General features: G+C 40.2%; 1 protein-coding gene across 2 annotated transcripts in view; it reads left to right on the forward strand.

Moving 5' to 3' along the window:
* The window catches only part of epha6 (eph receptor A6), a 201,576-nt gene that overhangs the window by 32,648 nt on the left and 141,471 nt on the right, over positions 1-27,457 (forward strand). Inside the window, exons 1-2 of one of the 2 annotated variants that reach the window (XM_019882473.1) lie at positions 10,909-11,599; positions 22,544-22,608. In XM_019882473.1, coding sequence (XP_019738032.1) covers positions 11,521-11,599; positions 22,544-22,608 — 144 coding nt within the window. In that variant the 5' untranslated portion in view covers positions 10,909-11,520. Of the gene's footprint in view, positions 1-10,908; positions 11,600-22,543; positions 22,609-27,457 lie in introns of those variants that run through there. The other variant, XM_019882472.1, reaches the window with a different exon arrangement.

Consider the following 27,457-nt stretch of genomic DNA (forward strand, 5'->3'; position numbering starts at 1 on the left):
ACACACACACACAAACATTTAGGTGATTCTCCTTATTGTTTAATCTCAAAGTGTAGTTGTGAAGAAAAACGAGCCTGTGTGGAACAAATTACTTTTATATGTTGCTCTTCCTCATAAAATTTCAGCGACCTCATTCTATACCTCAAAACCTCCCTGAGATGAATGTCACTTTACTACGAGCATTTTCGAAATACAATTAACCTTTCCGATGAAAAACCTCCAAAAAATATTAAAAAAAAAACACCTGTATTACTAACACACATATTGAGAAACTACTGAGCCAAACTTGACTTTATGTTGTCCGAACAAGAAAATTATGGTCTACGGATGTGGGTCCTAAATAGAAGTGGAGTAAAATGTCTCCCTATTGTTTAATTGCATGTACGTTCATGTGTGTGCAAGGGTTCCCAAGTGTGTGTGCAAGCATGTGAGGCTAATAATGATGTGACAGCTGCTGACAGTGAGCCCAACTTGAGGCGTGCGAAGAGGTCATAAATAAGGCAGCAGTACTCCAAGCCGGCGTACAAATTCTCTTCCTGTGTCAAGCTGCAATTGCCACGTCAGCTGCGAACATGGAGGAATCTACCCAAGCTAATTATTCACGTGCTTGTTCAGTCAGTCAATAGAATGAGGAAACTGTGAAATTAACAAAAAGGAATGTTGGTGCTTCAAAAAAATTGCTATCATTGGTTATTTGTATTCAAGTTTTTCCGTCTGTAAGAACTCATGTGTTGTTATTTTACAGAACCACATTGAGGGCTCTATTTTCGTAGACGGGCACACGTGTGCTTCTGCGTTAACAGCTGCATCGTTATTTTTCTTGCCGGGGCAAGTCTGGTTTCCCACGTTGGGGAATTTGGCAGACCGCGCCACACGTTCCGGCAGAACGACGGTGTTTTCTGTTACGTCCTCTTTACACCTGCCAATTTGCTGATGGAAAGTAGACTAGACCATAGACTAGCTAGAAGCAGGACTAAGTTGTGGTGCAGGAAGTGTAATGCGATTTTGGTGGATTTGATCAGGCTGCAAGCAGACTCTGCTGATATGTGTTGGTTGTCACTGAATCTCATTCACAAATATGATAACAGCATGTATTGAACCCTCGGAATTATTGTAAAAGTCAATTAAATGAATGCATTATTTTCAGCATTTTTAATATATTTTCAAAAGTGCCACTCTGACCATGGCACAACTATGAGAGTGTGTGTGTGTGTGTGTGTGTGTGTGTCTGTGTGTGTGTGTGTGTGTGTGTGTGTGTGTGTGTGTGTGTGTGTTGGATCCACTTCATTTGAATGGTAATCAAGTTGGCTGTGGTCATTCCCAAAGCAATGCAAATGCACATTTCTACTGACTACAAAAATACCGAAAGAAAGAAAACTCCAACCGCGAAATCACTCAGACTGCGCTTTGCGCTAGACTTGTGTTCGGCATGAAAAAAGGGCCCTGCTTTGAGCGATACAAACATGCATACCCAAAGCTGCAGTCTTATTTAGTGCACTCTATCTTAAAGAGTGACTTGTTAAGTTCTGTTGTCATATAATGTAAATGTATTTGCTAGCCAGTGTCATTGACAGAGATAAGTGTGAAGTAGGTAGATTGTGCTTGAAAGTGTGCAATATCCAAACTGAGAATTGTTGCGTATTGGCACATGTTCACATTTTCGTGCCATTCTACTCTGTTACAACAATGCCCCGCTGTTAGGGCAGTGCTAAGCAGACATTAGAGCTCATTCAGGTAAACAAAACAACATACGTTTCGTAGATGCCATTAATAAGGTTTTGGAAAACCGCCGAGGCGTTCATCAATTCAAATGGCATTGCCAAATATTCAAAACGACCTCAGATCGTTTCAAAGGCTATCTTCCACTCATACCCTTTGCGAATCCTGACCAAGTAGTAAGCACTTCGTCGTTACAGTTTTGAGAAAATAGTTGGCGATTGTAAGGATGCGAAAGCAGAGTTCTTAAATTAGAATGTGGAAGGATATTTGTTCATAATTGTTATGTCATTAAGAACTCTACAATCGAGTCACAGATGTAACAACTTATCTTTGTATTAAAAAGAACTGCAAAGGCACGATGCCAACAAAGGTCAACTAATGACGCTGGTTACAACAAACCAAGAGAAAACGAGAAGAACCAAAAACGCTTGCAAAAGGCAAGGAGAATATAAACGGAAATAGCTAGTCTCGAAAGGACAAGAGGGCCTAAAACACATTTCAGAAAGTGTTCCGGAAACGTGAACTTGGAAAGAATGAACAAAATATTTATTACAGAAAAAACAGAGACATGAAGACCGAGAACTCCTTAAATAATGGACTTGATTACATGAGCAACAGGTGTGCGACCCGGAGGAGAAGCCCTCCTCTGCCACCTGCTGGAGATACACAAAAACAGAACCTGACACGTACAGTACCAACCAAGAATAAACGTAGAAACGAAAACACTACTTACTTGAGCGAATACGAAACGTGACAATAAAACAACGGAGCATAGACAACGTCTAGAAAATTGCACTTGGGACAAAGGCTTGAATAAGGCAAATTATCCAACGCCGAGTAGCCGCAATGGCAGTCTGAAAAGACGTTTAAAAACGTCTTTGGGAGTGAATGAGTTTTAAGCAGTGGGTATGATTATGACGTGAGACAGGTGTGCTGCTGGAGGAAAACGGCCACCGCTCCAGCTGGAACTCAAAACAAAACAAAACAGAACATGACACAAACTCTTCACCACTATGTAATGAAGTGTAATATTAATGAAATCTATTCCGATTGTAATTCCAATCAACATACAAACATAAAAAAAGATGGCATGAAGTACTATGAGACTGAAGAATTGTCATCTCGATTGCTTCTACGTTACACTTGACACTCTAACCAATTTGATTGAATTCTCTTTACCTTCTCAAATGTGAGATGCTTCCTGCTATCACGCAAAAGGACCACATTCAGGCAGGAGCGCAGACACAAGTTCATGTACATTATTGATTAGAACTGCACTTAACTATGAATATGTTCTTTGACATCTCACACACACACACACACACACACACACACACACACACACACACACACACACACACACACACACACACACACACACACACACACACACTGTGTGTCTACATTTTCGGTCCGGTAGGCTCCAGCTCTAAGACAAGCAGTTGAGGACATGCACACCCACACGCACACAGGGGCCACCTGTCTGCAACCGACTGCAAATATTGCCATGTCATTGTTTATTGTTTTTCAAAAGGATATTACTGATTTTAATTGAATTGGATGGGTTCCCTTCCTCCCCAGGGTTATTTGAATGTAGCGCACCAAAAATTGGAATGGATGTGATTATTGTGAACACAAAAAGTCTCCCACAATCCATTTTGTCATTTTACAAACCCGCTGACATGTCCTCTGTGCTGGTGGTTTTATGGGTCGCACAAATGCAAAATGGCAGGGAATCATTTTTTAAATGACAAACACTTTTTTTAAATCAACAATACTGATCACATTTATTGTCAGACTATCACAGCTCCTTTTCAACATAGTTTAATACTTATATTGTCAAACAAATGTACATAAAACAATTCATGAGATGAAGACAGATGTCTGCTGCGTCTGTTTAAACCTCTGACTATATGACCCTATGCTTGTGTCACACTTTTATGTAACTGTTTTTCAGACTTATACAATTCATCAAATTGATGTGCTAGGAAAAAAGGGTAAAAACATTTAGGAAATCAACATCAAAAATAGGTTTCGGGATACATAAAGCCATTTCTGATTAACATTTGCTGTTGACCAGCTGTTATTTAAATTAAAGCACGGGCGTCAGTCCTTTTTCTTCTCCGAGAGCCACATAAGCTACAGAAAAGTAGAGGCACAAAAATATTTTGTCTTTATGTAGATTAATGTGTAGTTATTTAAAAAAAAAATGCTACATCACAACGCCAAAACTAACAGAGCCATCATTATGTAAGTTTTCAAACTTTGATGCGTTATTACTGTGCGGCTATAGATTGACAATGATCCTGGCCTCTTGACTTTTCCTGATTCTGTGTATATTTCAATCCCAAGATGTAATTTTATGTATCAAACAACAGAAAAATAGTTACAACACCTTTCACTGTGCTGGGACGGCGCCCCCGGTTTTTCCATTGCAACCAGGAGCTGCATTGAGAAACACTGCTGGTCAGCATCATCTATTAAAAAATATATATATTCAAAAATCTTATTGAGTAGAGGAGGCATTACATCTGCTTCAAAATAGTGATGAGCCTGAGGATAAATTCCTCGGCTGACACACGAGTCAAGAGTAAAAAAAAAAAAAAAAAATGCCCCTGCCCTGCCCCAGCAAAAGAGGAGCTTTGTCACCTGTACTAAAATAGGCTGTGAGATGTGATAGTCGGGATATTTGTAGGCAGTACATGCCGGACAGTCGAAATAAAAAATAAAAAATAAAATAAAATAAAAAAGGGTTTATGTGGTGTTTCTTGGCATCATTCCCCCCAAGGAAAAAAAAGAGTTACTTGGTGCGCTCAGGATCGAGTTGTTTTGTGGATCGTACTTCCAATTTACTTCCTCTTCATCAAAGTGAAGTGCAGTATACAGCCTTTTGTGACACACCTTTCCTTCTGCGCCAAAGTATTACTGCATATTTTATAATAGGTGCGCTACCAACTGTATCTCATTCATTTACATTAACAGATAATTAACATAATTTTAATAAACAACATACATTTATTCGACACTTTATTAGACAATTTTGCTTCCGAAGACAAAACATCCTTTTTCAGCATAGCAAACATCTGGTACTATTGCATTTGTAAATTTTTTGTGTCTTTGCATATCTAGAAATGCTAGTAGTTAGCAAAGGTTGCTATGCTTGGGTTCATGGACATTGTTTATGGAAAAGCCATTGGATTCTTGGCCTAATATTAACTCATAATGGCATAGAATTAAAAAATGAGTAGGAAATTAACAGATTTGTCAGCCTTATACTGAAAACAGTATGTTGGGGATTCCCTGCATGGATATCGTCAAGTAAACCATTTGTTTTGCTGTACTTTGAGATGATTACAGACTTCTTTGTTGAGGACCTTTTGCAAATTGCAATTCGCTTCCTGATATTGATATCATAAAAATTCAACCTTTAATCGGTGAAAGATGTGGAACGTTGGCCTACTGAACCAAAATTTGCCTTGTATCTCGAGGTCTCCTTGAGCTATTTCTGACACATTTTGTTATGTCATATTTGTGTTTGTTTGACCCATCCACTTCGCAACACCCCTTTAAAACGTCACATTTTCTTCACCATTCTGGTCACGACGACTGCAGCACCCAAGTGTGCCTCTCAAGCAATGCTTAAACACACCTACTATGAGCAGGTGAGGTCAACGATCTACTTGAACAGAGATTCATGAGTACTTGCAAAGAAATCCATGAAACGCCAAGCGGTAAAAAAAAAAAAAAAAGGGCTTGTCAGACTCAACGGTGCTCTCTCGCCAAATTTAGCCCCTATGATGGATGGGTTATTTTATACACCATTAATTCATCCATTTGTCAATTACTAATGGAAATTTGGGGGTTAAGGACGGGAAGGCGGGATTCAGGAGCTGTCAAGTCGCTGCGTGGCACCTTGCATGGTCGCTGGGTCACTGACTGTGATGACAGTGTGTCTGCAAGTTCGCTGAAACGCTCCAGAAAGAGTGCAATGGGTGATAATGATGTTTATTACCCTTCATGCCTATTATCAATGCTGTCATTTCCTGTGGTGATTCATTTGTTGTGTGTGTGTGTGTGTGTGTGTGTGTGTGTGTGTGTGTGTGTGTGTGTGTGTGTGGTGTTTTTTTTTTTTTGTTTAATTGTGCACAGCATTGGCTGAGCGCCATGCATTGTTTTGTTGCCTAATGAGTATTCGCTTCTTAACAAGTGTCATGTTGATGACATGGAACATTACAGTCGAAAGATAATGGCGATGGATTTGTTCCCAGACAAGTTTTAAACTAATAATGACACGAATGGCTAGACATTTGGGGAGATTGTACCAATAAAAGTATAATTTTGTAGACAGTGATTTCTTAATTGGGTCTTCGGAGAGTAAATTAGTGAGAGGGAAATATTACAAAGCCCCGCTGTTTTCTTTTTTTTTTTTTTTTTGCTATTTGTTCAACATTAAACTTGTTAGTGGGGGGACTCTGGTTAGCAATACTAACGTCGCAGTAAAATAGTAGTACTGTAGTTCAAAATAAAAATGGGTGAAGAAAGTGAAAGAAAATGATGTGAAGGATGAAAGGTTTATGATGACCAGCTGACAGTCCTCAGATATTACCCCCGTACTCATCCCATGTCCTTCTTGCATTTCTGATTGATTGCCAGATATTTCTTTACCTGTTGGGGTTACTGGCATACCGGCTTCCGGCTCTGATCAGGTTCTCTCGCTGTTTGCTGTGCTAATTCGCCGAAACATCACGGCCAACAGTTTTCACTCATTTCACCCATTAGGCAGCTGGGGAGGTGGGTGACCACGGACATGCAGCTCAGCTGCAAAACCCATGCAATAATTTTTGTGCAATTCTCTGCTAGAATTTTTATATTGCCTATATTTATCATTACTTACTTAATTTTTGAAGAGTAGTGTGTCTCTGACCTCCTGATGGATTGTCTTCCTTCTAGCCTTTCAGAGGATATTTGTCTTGCACTCAAGTGGGACAAATAAAGGATATCTTAATCTTAAGAAACCAACAATACTTAATACAAAAGTGCTGGAGCTCAAATTTTGTCAATAGACATGTTGTGAAGGAATAGATGTCATATCTCTCAAAACAAATGTTCACTCCTTCATATAGGAGGGGTGACAAATTCATTTTTAACATGGCCCTCATCGTAGTTACGGTTTCCCTTGGAGGGCCATTATGACTGTGAGTCCATATGATGTATGATCGCCTTATATTAACACATACACACAACAAATTGATGGATAACAACTTTTGAAATCAGAAGCCAGTTAAGAGCAGGGGTTTTTTTCGACTACTTTTCAATTCGTTTTAAAAAGGGAGGTTCGTAAAATGCTTGAAATATTTAAAGAGTATTAAAAGTCCAAAAGACAATTTGCTACGTTTGGTATTTCAACAAGAAACAGGAAGTCACTGCACATGATTTGCCTTGGTGGACCACATAAAATTCTGTGTTGAGCTGGATCTGGCCCCGGGGCCTTGAGTTTGATAACTTTATATTATACGGTAACTGATACAGTATAAGGGCATGCTTAGTCATGGCTCTTTATTTTTTTTCTGCTTTCTTAAAGATACCTCAGGCTGATCCGAGCACTTGAGAACGGAACTTTGAGAAACCACTTGAGGTTATAATTACCAAAAATGATCAAAATTATAAAAAAAAAAAAATAATAATAATAATCTGTCTTGTGAAAAGGGCATTCGTGAATCTGTTGGGGTGATAAAGTTTTATCCTCTGATTCACTTTTGCTGATGCGGTCTTGTTCCAGCTTTTTGCCTGTGATGAGTACAAATGGATGGAGCGTGTTCTATCGGCACAGGGGGAAAGAATAGCTCACAGTTAGGCCCTATACACAACAGTCACACCTCACTGGAAACCATTACAGCAACGGAAACCAAATCATTGCAGGGGGCAGCGAGAGACGACCTTTTGTAACTGGGTTATCTCCTTCAATCATCATTCTTGTGAGACTGGAGTCGTGTCACCAGTTTCACCTTCCAGAGGGACATCATCTTCTTTTATTGACATGTCTTTCTTTTGTTGTTGTTGATTTTAAATTGACCAAACAATGGTGACGTAGCTGGGGGTGGGGCTGGGGGGGGGGGTCGTTATTGTTGCAGAGGAGTCGCATCTTAGCAAAGCACAAATTCTAGTCTGACATGGTGAAAAGAGAAAGTAACAGGTTTAAGGAGGCACTGCAATTAGGAAGGAAAGATACGATAATGGGTTTTTAGGTGAGGAAATCAAATCTGACTGGAGCACGTACACCATTTATGCCATGTGGTTTACACGTAACACACAACACATGTTAAATCTTTACCTTTTTCATCCATGTTCCCTCTTTAAAAAAAGTGAAAGTGCTATATAAATCAGCATGTATTGTATTGTATTTAATCCCTTAACTATACAGGACAATATCAGTCAAATTTGAACATATCTGACCAATAATATTATGTGATTCGTGTGGCTGCATGCCTCTACTAACCCCAGACACAAAAGCACTATTGTTGCATAAAATCTATCACAGGGGTGTCAAACTCATTTCACATGGTGGGCCACATACGGCCTCGGTAGATGTCAAGTGGGCCGGACCATTAAAATGATACCATACTTTGCTATAAATAACCAAAACAATGTCTTTCCTTTGTTTTGGTATAAAGAAGCACAAGAACATTAGGAAAATGTTGAAATTTAATGAACATATCTTTTACAAAATATTTCATGAAGCACCTTACATTTCCTTCGACAAATGTGCAATTTACTTTTATCATTCACATATATGCATTGCAAATGATCCCACTGATTGTACAAACATTAACAAGTAATTGGTATTGAAAAATATAGGAATGCACTTTAAGATTAAACGAGATTCATAAAGAAAGGAAGTTTTAAACCATTTACACGTGCATATAAAATCTAAATGTAATCTTACAAACTAAGGAGAGTGCTATTAAATGTGTAAATGTGAGAGTGCTATTGATAGCGTCTGCTGTCATGGGTCTGTCACAGTGACGGACTGAGGCTGCTGTTGTCTTCTTCTCTGATCAAAACAGTGTCCCCTTGCGGATACTCAATGAATTGCACCTTATTAAAAATATTAATTCTGTCTTTAATGCATTTTTTTCACTTTTAAATTATCCTGCGGGCCTAATTGAACCTCCTTGCGGGCCGGTTCCGGCCCGCGGGCCGTATGTTTGACACCATGCTTTACATAATCATCTCGCGGGCCGGATTAAACTCCTTTGCGGGCCGGATCCGGCCCGCGGGCCGTATGTTTGACACCGATGATCTATCATATCATCCTCCTTGGTGGTTGGCATGGGTTGCATAGGAAATGTCAGCTGGCAGTTTTATACCCTTTGTGTGGTGATTGGCTGGCAGCTCAGCATGGGAGATGGATTGTGATGTTGATGTATTTACCTTCACTGTGCTGATAGCGAGTTGTTCCTATATGCCCTGATTGACTGGGTATCATCACAGCGGCCAGCGCAGCTTTGTTTAACCCGGTGAGACGGGCGGACGGTTTGCTTATTCGCTCATGAGCCGTCCATGAAGATGAGGGGAAGACCTTCGATCTTGGCTGACATTGCTGGCTCGGCAGTCGGAGCAGGTCACTGATGCACTGCATTTGAATGGAGATAATTGTTGGGAGACAAAATGTGGAAAGTCTCATAAAATTCTGCATCAGTGTTGGTTGAATTTGTCTTGGTTGAAGCATGTAAAATGGGGTCTGCAAATGTTCACATAACTTGAAAGTGACAAGACTGGACTCTACCAAAATGTACAAGCTTCTTAAAACAATTCAAATACAGTTGTATAGTTGGAGTCTTTTCCCGATCAACATTTTTTTTTTGCAGTCTTACGGACCTTCATACCTTAACAATGCACTTTATGCCCTTCTCTTCTTTGAGTGGTGAACTGTTAGCGGTCAAAGTTACGTACCCTGGAGATGCTAATCAGACAATTTGATGTTTCTAAGACTAGATATTGATGAAGAGGACTACTTGTTTTTACTAGGATGGTGAAATAGCACACTGACATCTCACTGTCAGGAGACTTTACAATGAGCATCTGCCAAACAGATTAATGGGCCATGCTGGATAGGACAATCAGGTGTTCAGCAAGTGGCCCGCAACGTCACCGGACCTAACTGCTTGTGACATCTTTCTTTATAGAATAAGGTTTATGTACCTTGCTGCAACCCTGGACGAGCTGGAAAATCATCCCACTGAATTTGTACACATGATCGCTTTGGATATGCTGCAGAGAGTGGACAGAGCTAGACAACTGTATCAATGTTTGCAGAGGAACCAGAGCGGCGCACACTGGGCTTCGATAAATTGGTGTTTCTAAAACCTTCACAGGGTCAAGGCATTATATTAGAATAATCTCACAGAACACCACCAACAATTCTGGAATAACAAAGATCTTGTCTCAGTTGACTCATAAAATGTATACCGGTACTTTGTTTGAAGTCTGCTTGTTTAATTAGACACAAAGCTGTTGTAACTACTGACAGGAAACCCCAACTTACTCTGTTGTATGAATGGGAAGAGGTGGAGTTAATGGACCATCTGCCAATCAAACGTAGAGCATTTAATTGAATTGCTTTTTACCACACATCGTTGGCAGATATGAATGAAGATACACTATAAAAAAATAATTTGGGACAAATTAAATGAAATTGAATAACTTACTGAGGTGCCCTTGATGATCTCTCATGTATCATGCATATCTTGGTTTTAAAGGAAAGAACCTTACAAAAGAAAAAAAAAGACACACTCTGTTTGTTTGTTTTTTTTCATTGTCATTGAAGAAAGAGAATGAGAAATACAGGTCTTGGTTTTGGTGTGTGTGTGTGTGTGTGTATATTGTGTGTGTGTGTGTGTGTGTGTATATATATATATATATATATATAAAATTTATTTATTTCAAGGTGACCCCCAAACTTTGGAAGGGTAACGTATGTATTGAGAATGAGAGAGGAAATGCACGCAACCACGGCTCGAATTTGCAAACTCCACACAGTGTAGGCCCTGCGTGAGCAACTATTCGAACCCCAACATTAGAACTGTGAGCTGGATGTGCTGCTAACCACTCCGTGCCACCGTGCTGCCCTGCAGTTATCCGTGATATGTGGTTATAGTTATCTTGGTTATTCCGGTTCAGCATATGACGCTACAGTAATATTCTCGAAGCACATGGCACAAACGCGTCCGTCCCCATAATGGTCTCCTGACGCACACAAACGCGCACTCGCACGCGCACACGTTGCCTTGTCAGCTAACCCCCTCTAGTGCCGATCCTCCTGTACAGAGGCGCACAGTCTCCGTCGCCGCGTGCTTCGATCATCTCCTCCTCCTCCTGCGCCCTCTTCAATCGTCATCCTTTCAGAACCTCGCTCGCTGCAGCAGCGGTCCGGACAGGAGGCACATCTCGGAACACGATCGGGACACCGCCGCGCGCGCGATGAAGCCTCAGTGCAAAGATATTTGCGCGATGCTTAAAGTGCTGCAGTAACTTAGAGCTGGCAGGAAATGTGCGAAGTTTTGAAGCAGCTTATTGTTTCATGATTGATAATTGATCTTTTGTCAACTTACCTCTTGGCGCCTTTATTGCTGCTGCACGGTGAAGGGATGGATCTCGTGATGAGCAACAAACGGGACTAAATGTAATCAGGAGCAGAGCGGGTGGTGCTTTTTTTTGGACGACCCTGTCGCGATTTTTTTTTCTTCCCGGCCACGCTCGCTCTCGGCTCCGCTGCAGTCGGTGACCGATGTTGCAGCAGATATGAGTGTCGGACCGCGATTTGTCCCCGTTGTACTTTTTCTTGGAATTGTCCTCACTCGCTGTGGCCACTGTAACCAAGGTGAGACACTTTTACACATGCAGCTTCTTGTGTCTTCATTGGAGACGCGTTACAATGCATGACTGCAAAAAGTCTTTGACATCATCCCTAACTCGCATGCATACATGTGTAAAATATTATTTGTCTAACTTTTGGATTGTGGTTGTGCTTTAGAAACTGGACGATAGAATCGCTCATTTTATTAAACCAGTTCTAAAATACATTATAAACTGCTCGTGTGGAGAATCAAATGTCCGCCTTTTAAATTAGGTTTAGGATCATCCAAATAGCCCCTCATCTAAATTCTAAATATGCCTGCATTAAAACACTTTGACGTGTCTCAAATGTTATCATTTAAAATTTGCAGAAATGTGAATCTAGCTGAAAGTGTTGGGTTGACAAACATTTTGTTTCAGTTGTGTCTCTTTTCAAATATGAAAATGTATTTCAAACTTTCTTGATTTATTAGTACACAAACATGTGGGTATAGAAAAATCGGACATGATGACAAATTCACAGCAATAAAATAGGATTGATGTGGAGGCGTAATAATAGAAGATGATAAAATGTAAGCTCGGTGTGGGCGACCTGATTTAATTACACTTCAGTACACGCGTACACACAACAGGACAAGCATAGACTAAATAAGTGAGCGACAAAGTGAGAATGTGCATGTGTGAGTGTGTCATCTTACATATCAGTTTCATGGTAGGTGGCGAAAACAAAAGTGGCTCAGAGAAAACAACCGGTAAAATTGTCCAGTGTGTAGTTCACATTAACTCCATTTACAAGATGTTGAGACAAATGATGGTTCCATGTGTTTTGGACTGCGTGTCTGCGCCAACGTGTTTAAGGTCTCAGGCATGGTGTAAATTCAAGTGTAGTGTCTGTGATTGTGTTCACACTCCCACACGTTCCTCTGTGCATGTCTGCTGTCTTTTTAATGACGTGGATGCAAGTCAAAGTATTGTCAGCCATCAGTCGTCTTAGTGACTATTATCGATTTGTCCTTTCAGGTATTTTACTACTTTATCTAGCTTCGATAAACTAGCCTAGTTTTTTTGTTTTATATACCTACATGCGTTGAATGAGCGGATGGTGTCCTCTGGCTTCGGTCCTCCATGCTTCTATATTGACCACATACGCGAAGAATTCTTGGCACGATTGCCGTCATCTTTCAGCAAGTGGTGGAGCTCAGTGGGAAGATTTGTTAAGTGTCATCACAGGCTTATGTGTCAATGTTCCTCACCACGTAGTTTTGTCCCGGTTTTGATTTTGTTAGGTCATTGCCCAATTGAATTCAAAGTGTGCGGCTGTACTGTGTATTGTCATGTGCTAGTTAGAAAATAATCCCTTGATTTCTGGACTGAGGATGTGTGTTTTGATCGGCTGCGTTTGTCGGTGTGCGTTTTTCCCAGGATTTTTCCAATGAGCTTGGTAATCGTGTGCTGGATTGTTAATACTTCTGCTGATTGCACGGAAATGGTTGTTGATTAATTGCATCTTGAGGCAAAAGTGACAAGTGCACTGCTTGTCTGCACTGTCAGCACTGTTGATTCAGTCTCAATTAGTCGGCATGGTATAAGATAGGGCACTGATTCCCAACCACGACTCAACACAGTGGCCCGTTTTAGATGAGAAAAATCTCACCATAAAGTATGAAGACTAAAATAATTAGGATGTTGTCACTATTTACCTACACACAGAGTGAAAACTGGTCCTGTGAACATAAAGTTAATATATTGGCAGCAAGCCGTGGCGTATTTTGTTTATTGCGCCAAAAGCATTTGATTGATTTGCCTGTCACTATAGGTTCGTAGGATATGAACAAAAATGCGTTCTGAATTTTCTGATGAATTTATTGGAATTAGATTTTCAGTGGCACTTGTGATTGTGTTTCATGCCACCCTGGTTTGGAATTACTAATGTCATGCAGTCTGGTATTTGGTTCAATATGACACAAAACCCAAAAGGAATGAGATTATTCTATTAAATTAAAATTGCATTAAAAATAAAGATAAATCAATCATTTCTTTTCCCCGCAATTAAGATTAATAGATTAAGTAAATTGAGTCAATGGCCCATAACCTCACCATGTATTAAATGATAAATAAAAAAAAACAATAAATACAAAAACACAGACACTATTGTGCATGACATTAGGGGTTCCTCTGTGTTATCATTGATGATCATTCTTTCAGCAACGTTATACAGTAGATGACAAATGGCGGCCGTCTACTGCATAAGGCATGACATGATGAAGTTGCACAGCTAGTTGGCGTGGTCCACAACATTCAGGTCCATGATAGTCTCCAGTCTGCCTGTGATTGTGAAAATGATTTTTTCCTTTCCTGAAATCCCGTTTTCCTTTCATTGCTTAGCCGTGCTGCTGATGGGAAACAGAAGCTCACACTATTCCACCCAGACACCCATGTGTAAATTGCTGCTATGGAAATCAGGCCTGGAATTTCAAGGAAAAAAAAATAGGACCTTTCTTGGCTGTTGGGAGAACAATTAAAACAAAAACGACCACGCTATCTGTAAACTGGCATGGCAACACCTTCACGTCGACATTCAGTCCATCATTAACTTGTCTCCATTTTTTTTCTTCAGGAACAATTTTCTCGACAATGACAATTATGAATCCAATTCACTACCCTGATTCATTGAGATGTTTTTAGACACAGCACAAAGGTAATCTGAAGACAAGGTCTGTGTTCCTTATTTCAGACATTGCTGAGAATGTGATTGTTCTACGGGAGGCAGAGTTTCAGGAATTAGAAATCGGGGCTGTAATCCATCCTTGGCCAATGTGTGAGTCATGGGGAGGATCTAACAGACTTTGTGAGAAAGTCTAAAGGCAGCCACAATTATATGTCGGGAATATACTCAGTCATTCTGTTGCTGTTGGACCAGTATGAACATAGTACAGCAAAATGCAAAGCATGGGTTTGCAATAAACGTGGCAATTATTATAAGTTATGTCGTTCTCGGTGGTTTGTTCAGTTTATATCAATTTCGAAGCCTTTAATTCTATTCAGGAGGAAAAATCAATTCGCCAATCAAGGCATCAAAACGTCAACTTGCATGCCGAGGGAGCTCATGCGTGCAGTTGAATTCTTAATGCGGAGAAAATAACCTGGTTTCTTTTCCTCTCTCAGTTCTAAATATATCTTTAGACCAATGCATTTCAATGTAAAAATAATTCATTCAAAATGTATGTATAAACTGTTAATGATGCTATCCAACAATGATTTTTCTTTGATGGTTTAGGCGGTAAAATGTACATTATGCACATGTATCTGAAACTTTGGAAAGTTGTGACATCACCACCACAGTCCTTCTGTCTTTAAAATGATCCCCAAGTTAATGTAACTTAGAATGAGAACTGCACTTTTTTTTTGTCTTTATTGCCTCTCGCTTTACATGTGTCCTTGACCTCGTTATACAGTATATAGGTGAATGCTTAGGAGCCAGTCTTTAATCATCCACTGAACACTAAATTACATTTCATCACCATAAATGTATGCACTTCTTTAGCCAAGGGGTCAGCAACCTTTTCATAAATGAGAGCTACTTCTTGGATACTGTTTGATGCTTCTGAATTTGTTGTCAATAATAACCACAGATATTTATAGATGTCAAGGATGGGCAACTTTAAATGCTGGAAGGGGGCACAAATTTTCATCAGTGGGTTGCAAAGGCTGGCTTGGATGAAAGATACCACTCAAGGATGACACAAAAGTGCTGGGCAAGAAACCAACATTAAGTGCAAGACCTCATTTTTTTACATTATTTCACAGAAATCAACCCACTGAAAATGTAAAATTTTTTTGGAGGTTCTAGGATTCCTCTTATATCATTACAAATCCGCAAAAAATTTTTGGCCTACTCAGGTTGGAGGATAGGGCAGTATAAGACCCATTCTAAGTGCAACCAAGACATGGTTGCCATCTAGTGGTGATTGGTGGTATTGCAGCTTAAAACTACAGTTGACCCCTGAAGACTCAAATTTGCTGATTTTTTTTTTTTTTCAAAGTTTAGATTTTTCCTGGTTTTTGAAATAGTTTTCCCCATTCCCCCTATTTATTACGGATAACATGACTGTGTGTCTGGTTTTCAAAGTATATTTTGGCTATATTAAAAAAAAACCCAAAAAAAACTATACATCATATGACATGACTGCAAATGTTAAAACCCCAAGACATAATGTGACTTGAGCTAACACAATTATAAAAATAAGTGACTGCAACTGTGACAGAGTGCTGCACAGCATCAGCATTAAATGCATTTTTCTAATTAAAAGATCCTTGTTTAAAAACAAACTTCTGCGGCACCTCCTCTGTGTCCAATGCTATGTTCACAACGAAGATGAAACAACTCTTCGCCTCGTGTTTCTCACCGGCGTTTGATTGCAGAATATTATGAATGTAGCTGCTTCATTCACACCATAGTCGATCGAAAATGAAGCGTGGAGTAGTATCACATCACTTGATAAAAGTTCGGCATGGTGCAAAGTATGTGACAATTTTTTTACAATTTTTTTAACAGCATCAACACAAGCAATAGTTTGCAAAAAGGCAAAGTGTGTTGGGGCACAGACGGCACTGTTGCCATTGCCAATATCTTGTAAAAAGAATTATTTTATCCAGTTGAGCTGATTTCTCAAAAGAGACATTGGTTTTAGAAATTTTTATGAAATATTTTTCTCATGTAGTTTTGCAAAACCTTTATGTGAAGAGGCATAAAGTTTCAAAAGTCTGAAAACTTGATTAAGGCAGGTTTGAAATCCTGACGTTCTTAGATCTATGTGGCTTAGTAAGGGGCAAAAGGTTCACGGAGATGGTTTAATCTTAAAATTTCTTTCTTAGAGTAGTAAAAAACATTTTCAAAAAAAAAATGCAACAAACATTATCGAGCAACTATTAACTGACAACTAATTGCTTCTCAAACCCATCAATAATTATTTAGATCATCAATTAATTGATTAGATACTTAACTAAAAATTGTCCAAATCCTCAGAATTTCATTCTCTCAACTTAAATATTCTCACATTTCTGTAGTCTTCCATGAAAGCTAAATTATCTGTGTTTTTTCTAAGACATATGCAAACATCTGCTTTTGCTTTGGAAAACAATGATCAACATCTTCACCCATTTTCTGACATGCTACAATCGAAAGCAGTACCTGAATTATAATGTCATCATGATTTATGTTTTTTTTTTTTTTTTTTTTTTTTTTTTGCATTGTCACATTACAACACCATTGTTTTATGTGTTTCTGATTCATCAATTAATCAACAAAACAATTGACGGACTAATCGATTATTTAAGTCATTGCATAAATAATTGTAGCACGAAAGTACATTTCTCATTTCACAATTATTTGACTTTTTGTTTTATTCGAGTGGAATTTTAAAAAATGTGGCATCTGCCATCCCTTGTGGTCTTTGTAGAGGAGGGAGCGAAGACAAACTCCTTTCATGTAATTAATTCATCCGTTGGCGAGCAACCTCACATTGGCCATAATGATCACTGGAGAGAACGGTTCAAATCTTCTGCTTGGCTTTACTTCACTTCTCCATATTTCCTCTGGGATGCATTCTTTGCCGAGGGGATGCCGGCCAGCTCCTTGAAGCTCCTCACAGTTGTCGGTGAAACATAGCAAAAAAAAAATAAAAATTGTGATGGTGTCTAAACTTATCCTTTATCATATAACATATAAATAAAATATTAATATTACTCTTCCATATGGGACACCGGTTCCATATTTGAAGTGGCATAGCTCATTGCGGTTGTAGATGAGTGTCGTAATAAACGAGGGGTAAAAAAGAGGAGCGGGGGGTTAATCAGAGCAAATCGTACATTGAGTACAATGTCGACGCATCATGAAACATGGCTATTATTTCAGCATGAACATTTGGAATAAGTGCCTCGTCGGCAGGTTTGGGTTCGAAGACTCGAGGGAATATTTAAAGCAACTCAGTAAAAGTTCATATGATGCACAGAAGCAGTTAAGATATTTTTAGTGATGCGCCATTGCCATCTAATCAGCATTCAGGAAACATTTCTGAATGGTGTCCCTTTATTCGAAAAGTACCACCATTGCTTGTCCACCTGCTAAATTGATGGCAAACAGTAGTGACTCGCCAATGGTCGTATCATAGTTTTTGGAAGAATGCAAATTGACATGAAGTAGGAGCCGTAAAAAGACGCCGACGAATATGATGCTATTTCAGGGTGTTTGTAAGGCGTGCGAAGGCTCTAGGACAGACAGGCGATGTCATCATTCCGCTAGAGCTCCATTTATTTGTGAGTTGGCCGGCTCATGTTCTATTTATATCAAACCAGTTGAAGTCCCGGCGGACCGCCTGCTCCAGGCAGCGTCTGTGGGTGCCCTCCTGAAAGATAACTCCATAGAGGATAGGCCAAGGGATTGATGGATATGTATTGTATATTGAGGCCAGTTGAGCGCACACAGGTGAGGTAATGTACTCATTTGGAACTACAAAGTGTGGACTCGCAACGTATAAAACCACGGCGAAATGTAAATCCGTCCCCAACGGATTCAGATTGAGGCTAATAATACTCCATTTTTCATTCCCTCTTTTCAACAGAAACATTTGAGTTAAACCGGTGCATCTTAATTGTCCCCACAAATGTGTGATAGTGTTCTCTCCCCTCATATTCATCGGATGTTTAAAAAAAAAAAAAAAAAAATTCAAAGACATTGAGAATGCCCACCACAGTGCGTGAGCAAGCTGGCCAACCCACTATAATCAGGCCATCCCCTCGGGAAGGTACTGGGCAGGTAAGCAGCGCAACGTGGCCTAATGATGGCCAATTAAACCATTGGCTTTTGCCAGCTAGTCTGTTCAACCTGGCAGTGGCCCTGACGTGACATCCACAGGCACAGGAAGACAGAGAGAAAAGGGAGCTCTTCCAAATCAAGCTACCGTGAAGCAAATATTAAACCAAACTCAAAGAGCAGAGAGGGCAAACGTCGAAGAAATTCAACATAAAGGTTTGTATGCCAGTCTAGATGCTAAATCATTGATTAATTGAAATCGTAATCTTGCAGGACATGTTTTCCAATGAATCAGTGCTCATGTAAGGGGCAAATTAAAAGTTTAGTGCGTACGCTCTGCTTGCTATTTGCACACCTGTTATTTGTTCTGTCATGACTGTAAAAAGGCTTTTCAATAAAAATTGTGCGTTTCAAGGCGGTGAAGGGTTAGTCTTGTGATTGTCGAATAAAAAGACAAATTCAAACGATGAACTGAGGTTTGTTACTCTCACTTCAGTGGCACCGCTATGGTTGTGATGTTACACAATGTCGGTCTCGACTTAATTGCGAGAAAATTCTTTATGATGTCACACAACATGTAACATACTATGTGTCTGTAGCAGATTTTCAGACTTTCTGAGTGTTAAAACTAATCAAAAATTTTCTGTGTGGATGAGAAATTTTAATTCGCGCGGACATGGCAGAAATGCATCAGGCCATCATATGCTCAATCGAGAGCGGCAAGTGGACCCTCTTATTGCCCTTTTCACACTTTAACTGACTCCACACTTAAAATCATCCCAATTCAAAAATTAGCCGATCAACTCTGAACTGCACTTGAAATTGGCTTAAATTAAAACATTACTGACTTCATTCACTGAACATCAAAGGAAGTGTCAATTCAAAAATAATTGGCCACCAGCAAAAAAAAAAGGCAGTGGTAACCTCATTTGCAAAAAGGTAAACATACTACAGGGATAAATTCACCAGGAAAATCTGACTGGTGAAAAAATAATCCAAAACATGAATTCTTTGGAGTGACAGTAAGGTGGAATGAATTATCCAACAAAAACAGAGAGCTACAGGGGAACTCAATATAATATTCATGTCACAAAAAGACACGAGAAAAATGTAAAAAAAAAAGTAAAATGCTGATTTGTTGAAAACAAAAACTGAACATTGCAAGGCAGACATGGGCTGCTTTTAAAACGAGATACAGATAGAGCAAAACAATGAGGGTACAAAAAGAGACTTCCATCTATTTTCTGTACTGTTTATCAGATTTATGGATGCAAGGCAGTCGGCTTCACTACGAAGTAGGCCACAAAAAATGGAGGGAATAATTTTGCCGAAAAACTGTTAAGAAAGTGGGACTGTAGAAACTTGCGAAAGAGTGTACTGGATGTCCGCCTCCTTCTCGCTGCCGCGTGCGTGCGTGTGTTCCCAGATCAGCTTTTAAGAAGGCGGGCATACATCAATGAACCAAACAAATCCGATGATGCAGTTGCACCACCACTGTAGGCTCCTTTACTGCTGGATTGGCTCATAATTGCCGCAAAAAAAAAAAAAAAAGTCCCATTTTCTTCTCTGCTTGCCTCAGCCTTGTCAGAGAACCTCCACAGAGATGTAAATGTCACTTCCTTTCTTCTCGAACACAGCAGTTTACAAATGACGATGATGTATACAGCGCTGAGTCGTTATTTGAAGCGCTGTCAGTTGCAATTCACACTCTCCGAGTGTAATGGCTGCTGATTTATACAGGAAATATCGTGCAATGGAAAAAGTGGTCGGAATAATCAGACTGTATCCCCTTGCAGCCCTACAGGCCACTTTCACAGCTCTACATGGATGTTGTTATAAAACACTGATAAAGCTTTGATTTGCCGGAAGTGCGCGTGTGTAAGCTTGTGTGTGTTTGTGTGCGATTCGTCATGTAATATTGTCAGTCAACAGTCGCTCGCGGACAGATTTAGGAAGTGTGCCGTTCTGTTATCATCAGATTCTACTTTGATGACTCAGAGCAGAGACATTTGTTATGTGATTCAAACCACTTCAAGTCTAGCGTGCAGTATCATTCTTGCTCTTTCTTAATCTCTCCGAGACATTGGCATAAAAATATTTATCATAATTGCTTGATGAAACTAGAGATGTTCAATACCACATTTCTCAGACCGATACAGTACAAGTATTTTTTTCACAGCTAGCGATACCAAGTATCGATATTACTAGTACTTAAAATACATTAAATATAAATGAACTAAATGACAGATAATTCTGAAGTAGGCGTGATGATTCACAGGTGTGTCGGCCACAGTGTAGCATCAATTATTGGCAAGGAAGACTTACTTGATGTGAGATTTTCTTATTATTATTTTTTGTCTAAAATATCGTTGGCTAGTCATCATCCCGCATGTATACCCGATAGCTTGAAATAAGGCCGGATTAGCCTGATATTGGTACCTGGTATTGGTACTTACCCAGTCCTAATAAAGACGCATGGGTCCTTAAAATTGACTTCTCTTTATGATTTGGTTATCTGTCTGCTGCATGCACCACATGCACTGATGCACACAGTAACTGACTAGCACAGTGAGTCTCAAAGTGTGGGAAGTGGTATGCAGATTCTCTCTAGTGGCATGTAAAAGAATCACAGTCCAAATGCAGGCTAGTTGTATTTCCATCTAATTTTTAAGAAATATTTGTTTTGAAACTTTTATGACTGTAGTATTGTCCTTTAACTGATGTGGAATCCAATTTAACTGAATCATCATATCAATATAGCTGTTTTTTTATATTACTATACTTTAACGCAGCATCAATATTAAAAATGGTGGAATGGCTGACAGTAATATTAACTCTACTTTTTTGTTCATTCTTTATTGTTTTTGCTGAACACTTGGGCCTAAAATGCTACTGTATTCCAATATCGGTCATAATGATGGCACTTGGAATGCTAACTATATTTTTTAGGTGGTACTTGGTGGAATAAGGTGCTGCTTCCCCAAATAGCAATACAATTGCTGGTTTTGACTGTGATCGTCCTAGTTTTGCACAAGTGTGATTCAGTTGCAGTCTGGACACAGAGGATGAACGTTTCCTGTTTTGGCTGTTTCTAAAAGTCACTCGTCACTTTTTTTGATAAATGACAGCCCAGTGGTCGACTGGTTAGCACGCTGGCCTCACAGTGCAGAGGTGCTGGGTTCGATGCCGGCTCCGGCCTTCCTGTGTGGAGTTTGCATGTTCTGCCCGTGCCTGCATGGGTTTTCTCCGGGTACTCCGGTTTCCTCCCACATTCCAAAAACGTGGACGGTGGGTTGATGGAACACTGTAAATTGTTCCTAGGTGTGAGTGTGAGCGCGGATGGTTGTTCGTCTATGTTTGTCAGGGTGTACTACCCGAAGATAGCAGGGATAGGCCCCAGCACACCCAGAGACCTTTGTGAGGATACGTGGATCAGAAAATGGATGGATGGATGGATTTCTAAAGGGGTAGAAATATTCCCCAACAATAACATGTCGTCAGTCAGCCTCTTAGTGTTCCCCCAACTCTGCTCCTTGTCATCTTGGTCATGAAATCCATATTGTGGGTTGGCACACCCTGCAGTAAAGGGGAGTGGGATGAGCAGTGGTTCATTTGCATGAGATGGGACCACCCCTCTGAAAGCGCGCTGATTTCAGCTGGTCTCTAAAGAATGTGAAAATAAACTTTCATTCACGGTCCTCGGGATATTTTTTGATGAAATGACATGTCATTAAAACACATGGGAACTATTTTCAATTATAAATCAAATCATTTGTTCAAACACAAAGTATTTCCACTGCAAGGTTGGACTCCAGCTGGATTTGTGTTTATATCTCAGTCGCACAGCAAAGGAAACCGAGATTGTGGCTGAAAATGACTCAAAAGAGTGGATGGCAGGCAAGGGAACGGACTGTTGACAGCAATTTGAGGGCAATCTATCAGTCCCAAAATTGTGTGGCAAGTGGCAGCACTGTTGTTCCTCGTGTTTGTGTTGCCACGCTGATAAATATTCATCCAAGAAAACTCATTCCTGTTATGATAAAATGCCTAAATGAACATGTTTATGACTGATATTTCAATTTCCAGTGTGAAAATGGAACTTTTGTGCGCTGACAGATGGATAATGGGTGGATTTCCCCCCCCTCTTTTTCATTTCAGTTGTGCTGCTGGATACAACGTCTGTGCTAGGAGAGCTCGGATGGAAGACGTATCCTATAAATGGGGTAAGGGTTCTGTGCCCAACTATTAACATTACTGTATTTACTCTCCATGTTGGGTTTTTTTTGTTTGTTTGTTTTTGGTTGGGGGTTTTTTGGTGGTGGTGGGGGAGGGGGGGTCTTTGTTGCATCGACCCGATCGATTATAGTGACGCGTACGTCTTTGTTTTCGGTCAGACGCCTCTCTGGCCTCATGGGAAACAAGGTAACTTGGAAACACATAATGAGATCACATCTCTTAGGAGGCTTTTTTTTAATGTGGTTCAATCTTTTCTTGTCACTTCCTTTCCCTTCACAGCCAAGTCACCGCAATATTTCACTCCCTTAAATGTGAACTGTGGGGGAAGAAAATTGGGTGGCCATTAGTCCAAATGTCCAGCAGTAGCTCTAATAAGTATAAACACACACACGATCTACAGGAGAGCATAGCAATGCTGAGTGAATAAAATTTCACTGTGCATTTGGACCTCATTTCACCTTTGGTTGCCAGTGCTCCTATACAAGAGAAAAATGATTGCATGCACTGTGCCAAACACTGTATTTATGACAGTCTACTACTCAAAACGGAGATTTCCATTCCGCTCAGACAAGGTGCCTCAAGCACAACTCTGCTATCCTACCTGACTGAAAATGTGAACTCAGGTGTCATGTCATATGAAGGTGTTGCTTTACTGAAATAAAAATGGCAATGATTTGGACGATTTACAGAATATCCATTCAGCACTCAATAATAATATTGCTTTATAGATTTTTTTCTGATCCATTATATTTTTGTATGTAGTTTTAATCGTAGAACACTGAGGTCAACTATTATGCGTCCCCATCATCTCTTTGTGATAATCCTCAAATTTCTGAGTCATTTTCTGGTTGTTGCCTCCTTTTGAGTGGACCTACAGTGAACAAAAGTCTAGAGACCTTATTTTCGTGCCCAGTGCAAGATCTAACTTTATGCATGGGTGGAGATTTTCATTCTTCTGGTATTTTTTTCGATGTACGTAGTTAGAAAGGGGCGTTTGCACTGCTGTGAGAGTGAATGCAGCCAATTTAATTGCCAGCCAATTGTTTCGACTTCTCATTCTTTTTAAAGTCGGCTCAAGTGAAGTGCGCGGTCTACATGGTTGAAGCATAATGGACTCACGCACTGGAGTCTATGCAGAAGATCGGCACGCCAATGTACGTTTTCAGCAACTGCAAGAAGATCCTTGTCGAGCGCCCTCCACCCCCAACTGCGCATCTGTATGATGCCCCCCCCCCCACACACACACACACATACACGAACACAAGTCCACTAAAATTGCATTACACCACCTGCACCACAACTTAGACCTGCTCGAGCTGGTCTAAAGTCTACTTTCTGTCACCAAATTATCAGGTGCACCGGGGTGTGTGATAGAAAATGCCCTTGATCTGCAAGGATGCCCAGCGAGGTTTAGTGCCGTCTGCCAAATTAAACACTGTAAGCTAAACTTAAACCGCCACAAAAATTAAAATGGAACAATTTTTGCGCATGTGCATTTTCTACGAAAACAACGCTTCTCTCAGTCACATTCTTGTTGCTTACCCTTTGTGTGGAACAACAGTGACCAAAAGACACTGCATTGCTGTTGCCCTTCTTAACATTTGGCATGTCACTGCCTGTTCTGATGATGTTCAAGTCCACTTCTCAGCAAAGTGTCTCACTATAAATCAACGTCCCTACTTGACTCGATGAGATGTTGAGCCTCTCACATATGCTGACAACTTTACTTTGATGCTTTAAAATGCTAAACAAGTTCGTGTAGTTACTGCAGTTGGAACACTGGTGTCAAACTCAAGGCCCGGGGGCCAGATCCGGCCTGCCACATCAATTTATGCGGCCCTCGAAAGTAAATCATGTGTCACCTTCTGTGATCCTTGCTAAAATCTGTACCCAAATGACAAATTGTCAATGAAGTTTTGCAATAATTTTATTTCCCTCTTTACACTCACTTGAACAATAATTGAGCGCCAAAGTGGCCCGTGACAAAAATCTGAGTTTGACACCCTGTTTTTATGCACTGTATGTAACACAATGTTTCATGCAGGCACTTCCCCCACATCTGTAAGACCTGAGCCTCTCTTACTTTGAGTATCGACTACTTAAATGATCCTCTTCAGCAGAATCCCTGAGGTCCCCCCTGTTCCTCTGTGCACTCGTCTCTCTCCATGCAAGGTTTGCAGTAACCCATATCAGGGTTATGGGGGTGATTACATCATGTAGGTCGTGGTGACAGCCAGCCAGAGTATTGAGAAAAAGGCAAGGGGAGGCCACCGCCTCCATGATTAAGCTGTCAGCCCTCTCCCCTCCTCACTCATCCACTATCCATGGATTTAGCATTAATATTTAAGGCATCAAGGTGAGAGGGCCTGAGGGAAGGTGTGAAGATCTTGGGAGGTAAAATACTTTAAATCCCCTTCTCTTCCTGGGACCTGGCAAGAGGAAGTCAATCCCCACCATATTAGACACAGCCTGGTATCAGGCCAGTTGAGTAAGCCACCTTGTAGCTGCCTGCCGGGGATGTACCAGTGGTAGCTTGACATATAAACTGCGACTCACAATTTCAAATGGATGAACATCCTTCTAACAGTAATGATAATAATAATAACTAACAATAATGATGATAAAAATGATAACAATCATAACTAGTATTATTATCATTATTAAATAATACATGGAAGTTCATGGAAGCAGTGTCAATTACTGTAGTTATTGCTGTCACAGTAGGTCTTTCGAGAAATTACGCACGCAAAAAAAAAAAAAATTGTTATGGTGAGAGTTGTATGTGCAATTTCATAATTTTGGGGCAAGTGAGGTGTACAACTCAAATCGTGGGCTTTCTTTTCCATTATCAAAGCTATGGGCGAATCGTGAAAAAGCTCAAGGTGAATGAATGAAGGACGGACTGAGTCAGGTGAAGGTAAAGAGGTCTGATCTGGCGTCTGCATGGAGCCACATTAAGTCCCAGTCCGGATGGGCAAACACTCTGCTGAAATATGCATGAGTCATTTCCCATGTGCCGTATGGGTGAATTGAGAGGAGGGAGGGGGCAGAGTGGAGCAAAGTCCAAAGCACCGTATTTTCGAAATGCCGTCATGAGTAGAAGGAATTAGTCTTGTCGATAAGTGACACATTGGTACACTCTTTCGGTAAATCTCAGGCAATCATATGCATTATAACTCCTCCCACTTGACAGGGCTCATTTACTCAAGAAAAGCTTTGCACGTGAATATATGCAAGGCCGCAAAGTGGTGCTGAAAGAACGAAACAGCAGGTCAAATTGTTTCTGTCATTTTAAAGGCAGTTTCTGTCTCATAATGCAAATGTCATAGTGCTTCGCAGCGGTGTCGCAACATCTTTTGTAGCAGTACGTTTTACGACAGTAGAGTTCACGCACCAAGCTGAGTGGATGCCACCTCTTCCTGTCGCAACTAATAAAGAGTTCACGAATAAACTCGACTCGGATCGTTCTACAGTCTCTCAAGAAAGACTTTTTATCGCAAAGCTCAACCGAAAAAGCAACCTGCATCTTATCTCAAAGCACTTTCTGCACACCTGATACGATTACTGAGTAAATGTTGTCCTTTGAAGAGGAATGAGTTTTCCGACGGCATATTGCATGATGGCCAGCAATGCGGAGGGGAGAAAGAGGAATAATCTGGAAACACTCAGCTTCCCCCGACGGAGGCTTTGAAAAAGGTAGGATGATTTAGCATGGCAGCGTTCATCCCGGTGACCTCTGCCATAACTGGGCTTAAGCAGTAGCGGGGGATTCCTTAATTGGCTTGTTTCTTTTCAGGGACACACAGGGGCTGATAGCTAATGTGCTCCCTTTCGGCATCTCGCTGACAGCTTTTTGGGCTAACCCTCACCATGTGAGGAGTACAAGGGAGGTAACTGGAAGGAGTAAATGATTGGATATTTTTTAGGTTTGACAAAGTCGTAGCCCATAACCAATCTGAAGCCTTTGAAGAATTGTTGACAGATAGGAAAGCAAAAACCAGACTGATTGTTCAATAGTGCATATTATTAGCTTTAAATAAAATTTGAGTTGTTTTTTTTTTCAACTCAAAAATCTGCATTTTAATTTTAATCGATTACCCCATCTTGAAATGAAATTATTCAAAATAAATTTCTTTTAAGATCAAAAAAAAAAAAAACCACACACACATTTTTGATGTGTCATACTCAAGAGGGACAAACAGGGTACAGGAAACGAGCCATTTGAAACCAAGCACTGAATATTTGCCCATTTCCGAATTCTCAGTGAGGTCACAGTCTTCCTTCAGTTGCTGTCTTTGCTATCTGAAACGTCTTGTCATGTTTCACAGATTAAGTGTGGTTGATTCAAACAGGATTTGTCTCTGCCGCTGCCTATATCGTCGAGTAATAGCCTTGCACCTAGCAGAGCAATCACAGCGCTCCATCAAGCTCTGACACATCCATTTGTCTCACTCTTTGTGGTCCGAGAGAAAACCAAAGGAAGATACTGGCACGCCATGTCTTTTATTGTATTTTGATTTCTAAAGAGAACAAAATGCTCAATCTTCACCTGTTGTATTGTTTTAACGCACACATGTCAGGCCACCAACGATAAGGGGTTTGATGAAAATGCAACTTGGTGCTGTCAAACGGTTGAGGGAAAAATGGAAATACTGCAAAGCAAGAATGATCGATGCAATGTTGACATTTTATTCCTGCTGATCAATAAAAAGCAAGCTTGTGGACACGTGGAAGATACATCATAACACACAGTCACTGTTATTCTGTTAGCCTATCACCAAAAAGTCATTTTAATCTTAATAATCACAGAAAAAAACAAGTGGAATGTTCATGTAT

Source organism: Hippocampus comes, unplaced genomic scaffold (assembly GCF_001891065.2).
Source record: "Hippocampus comes isolate QL1 unplaced genomic scaffold, H_comes_QL1_v1.1 scaffold111, whole genome shotgun sequence".
Classification (NCBI taxonomy): domain Eukaryota; kingdom Metazoa; phylum Chordata; class Actinopteri; order Syngnathiformes; family Syngnathidae; genus Hippocampus; species Hippocampus comes.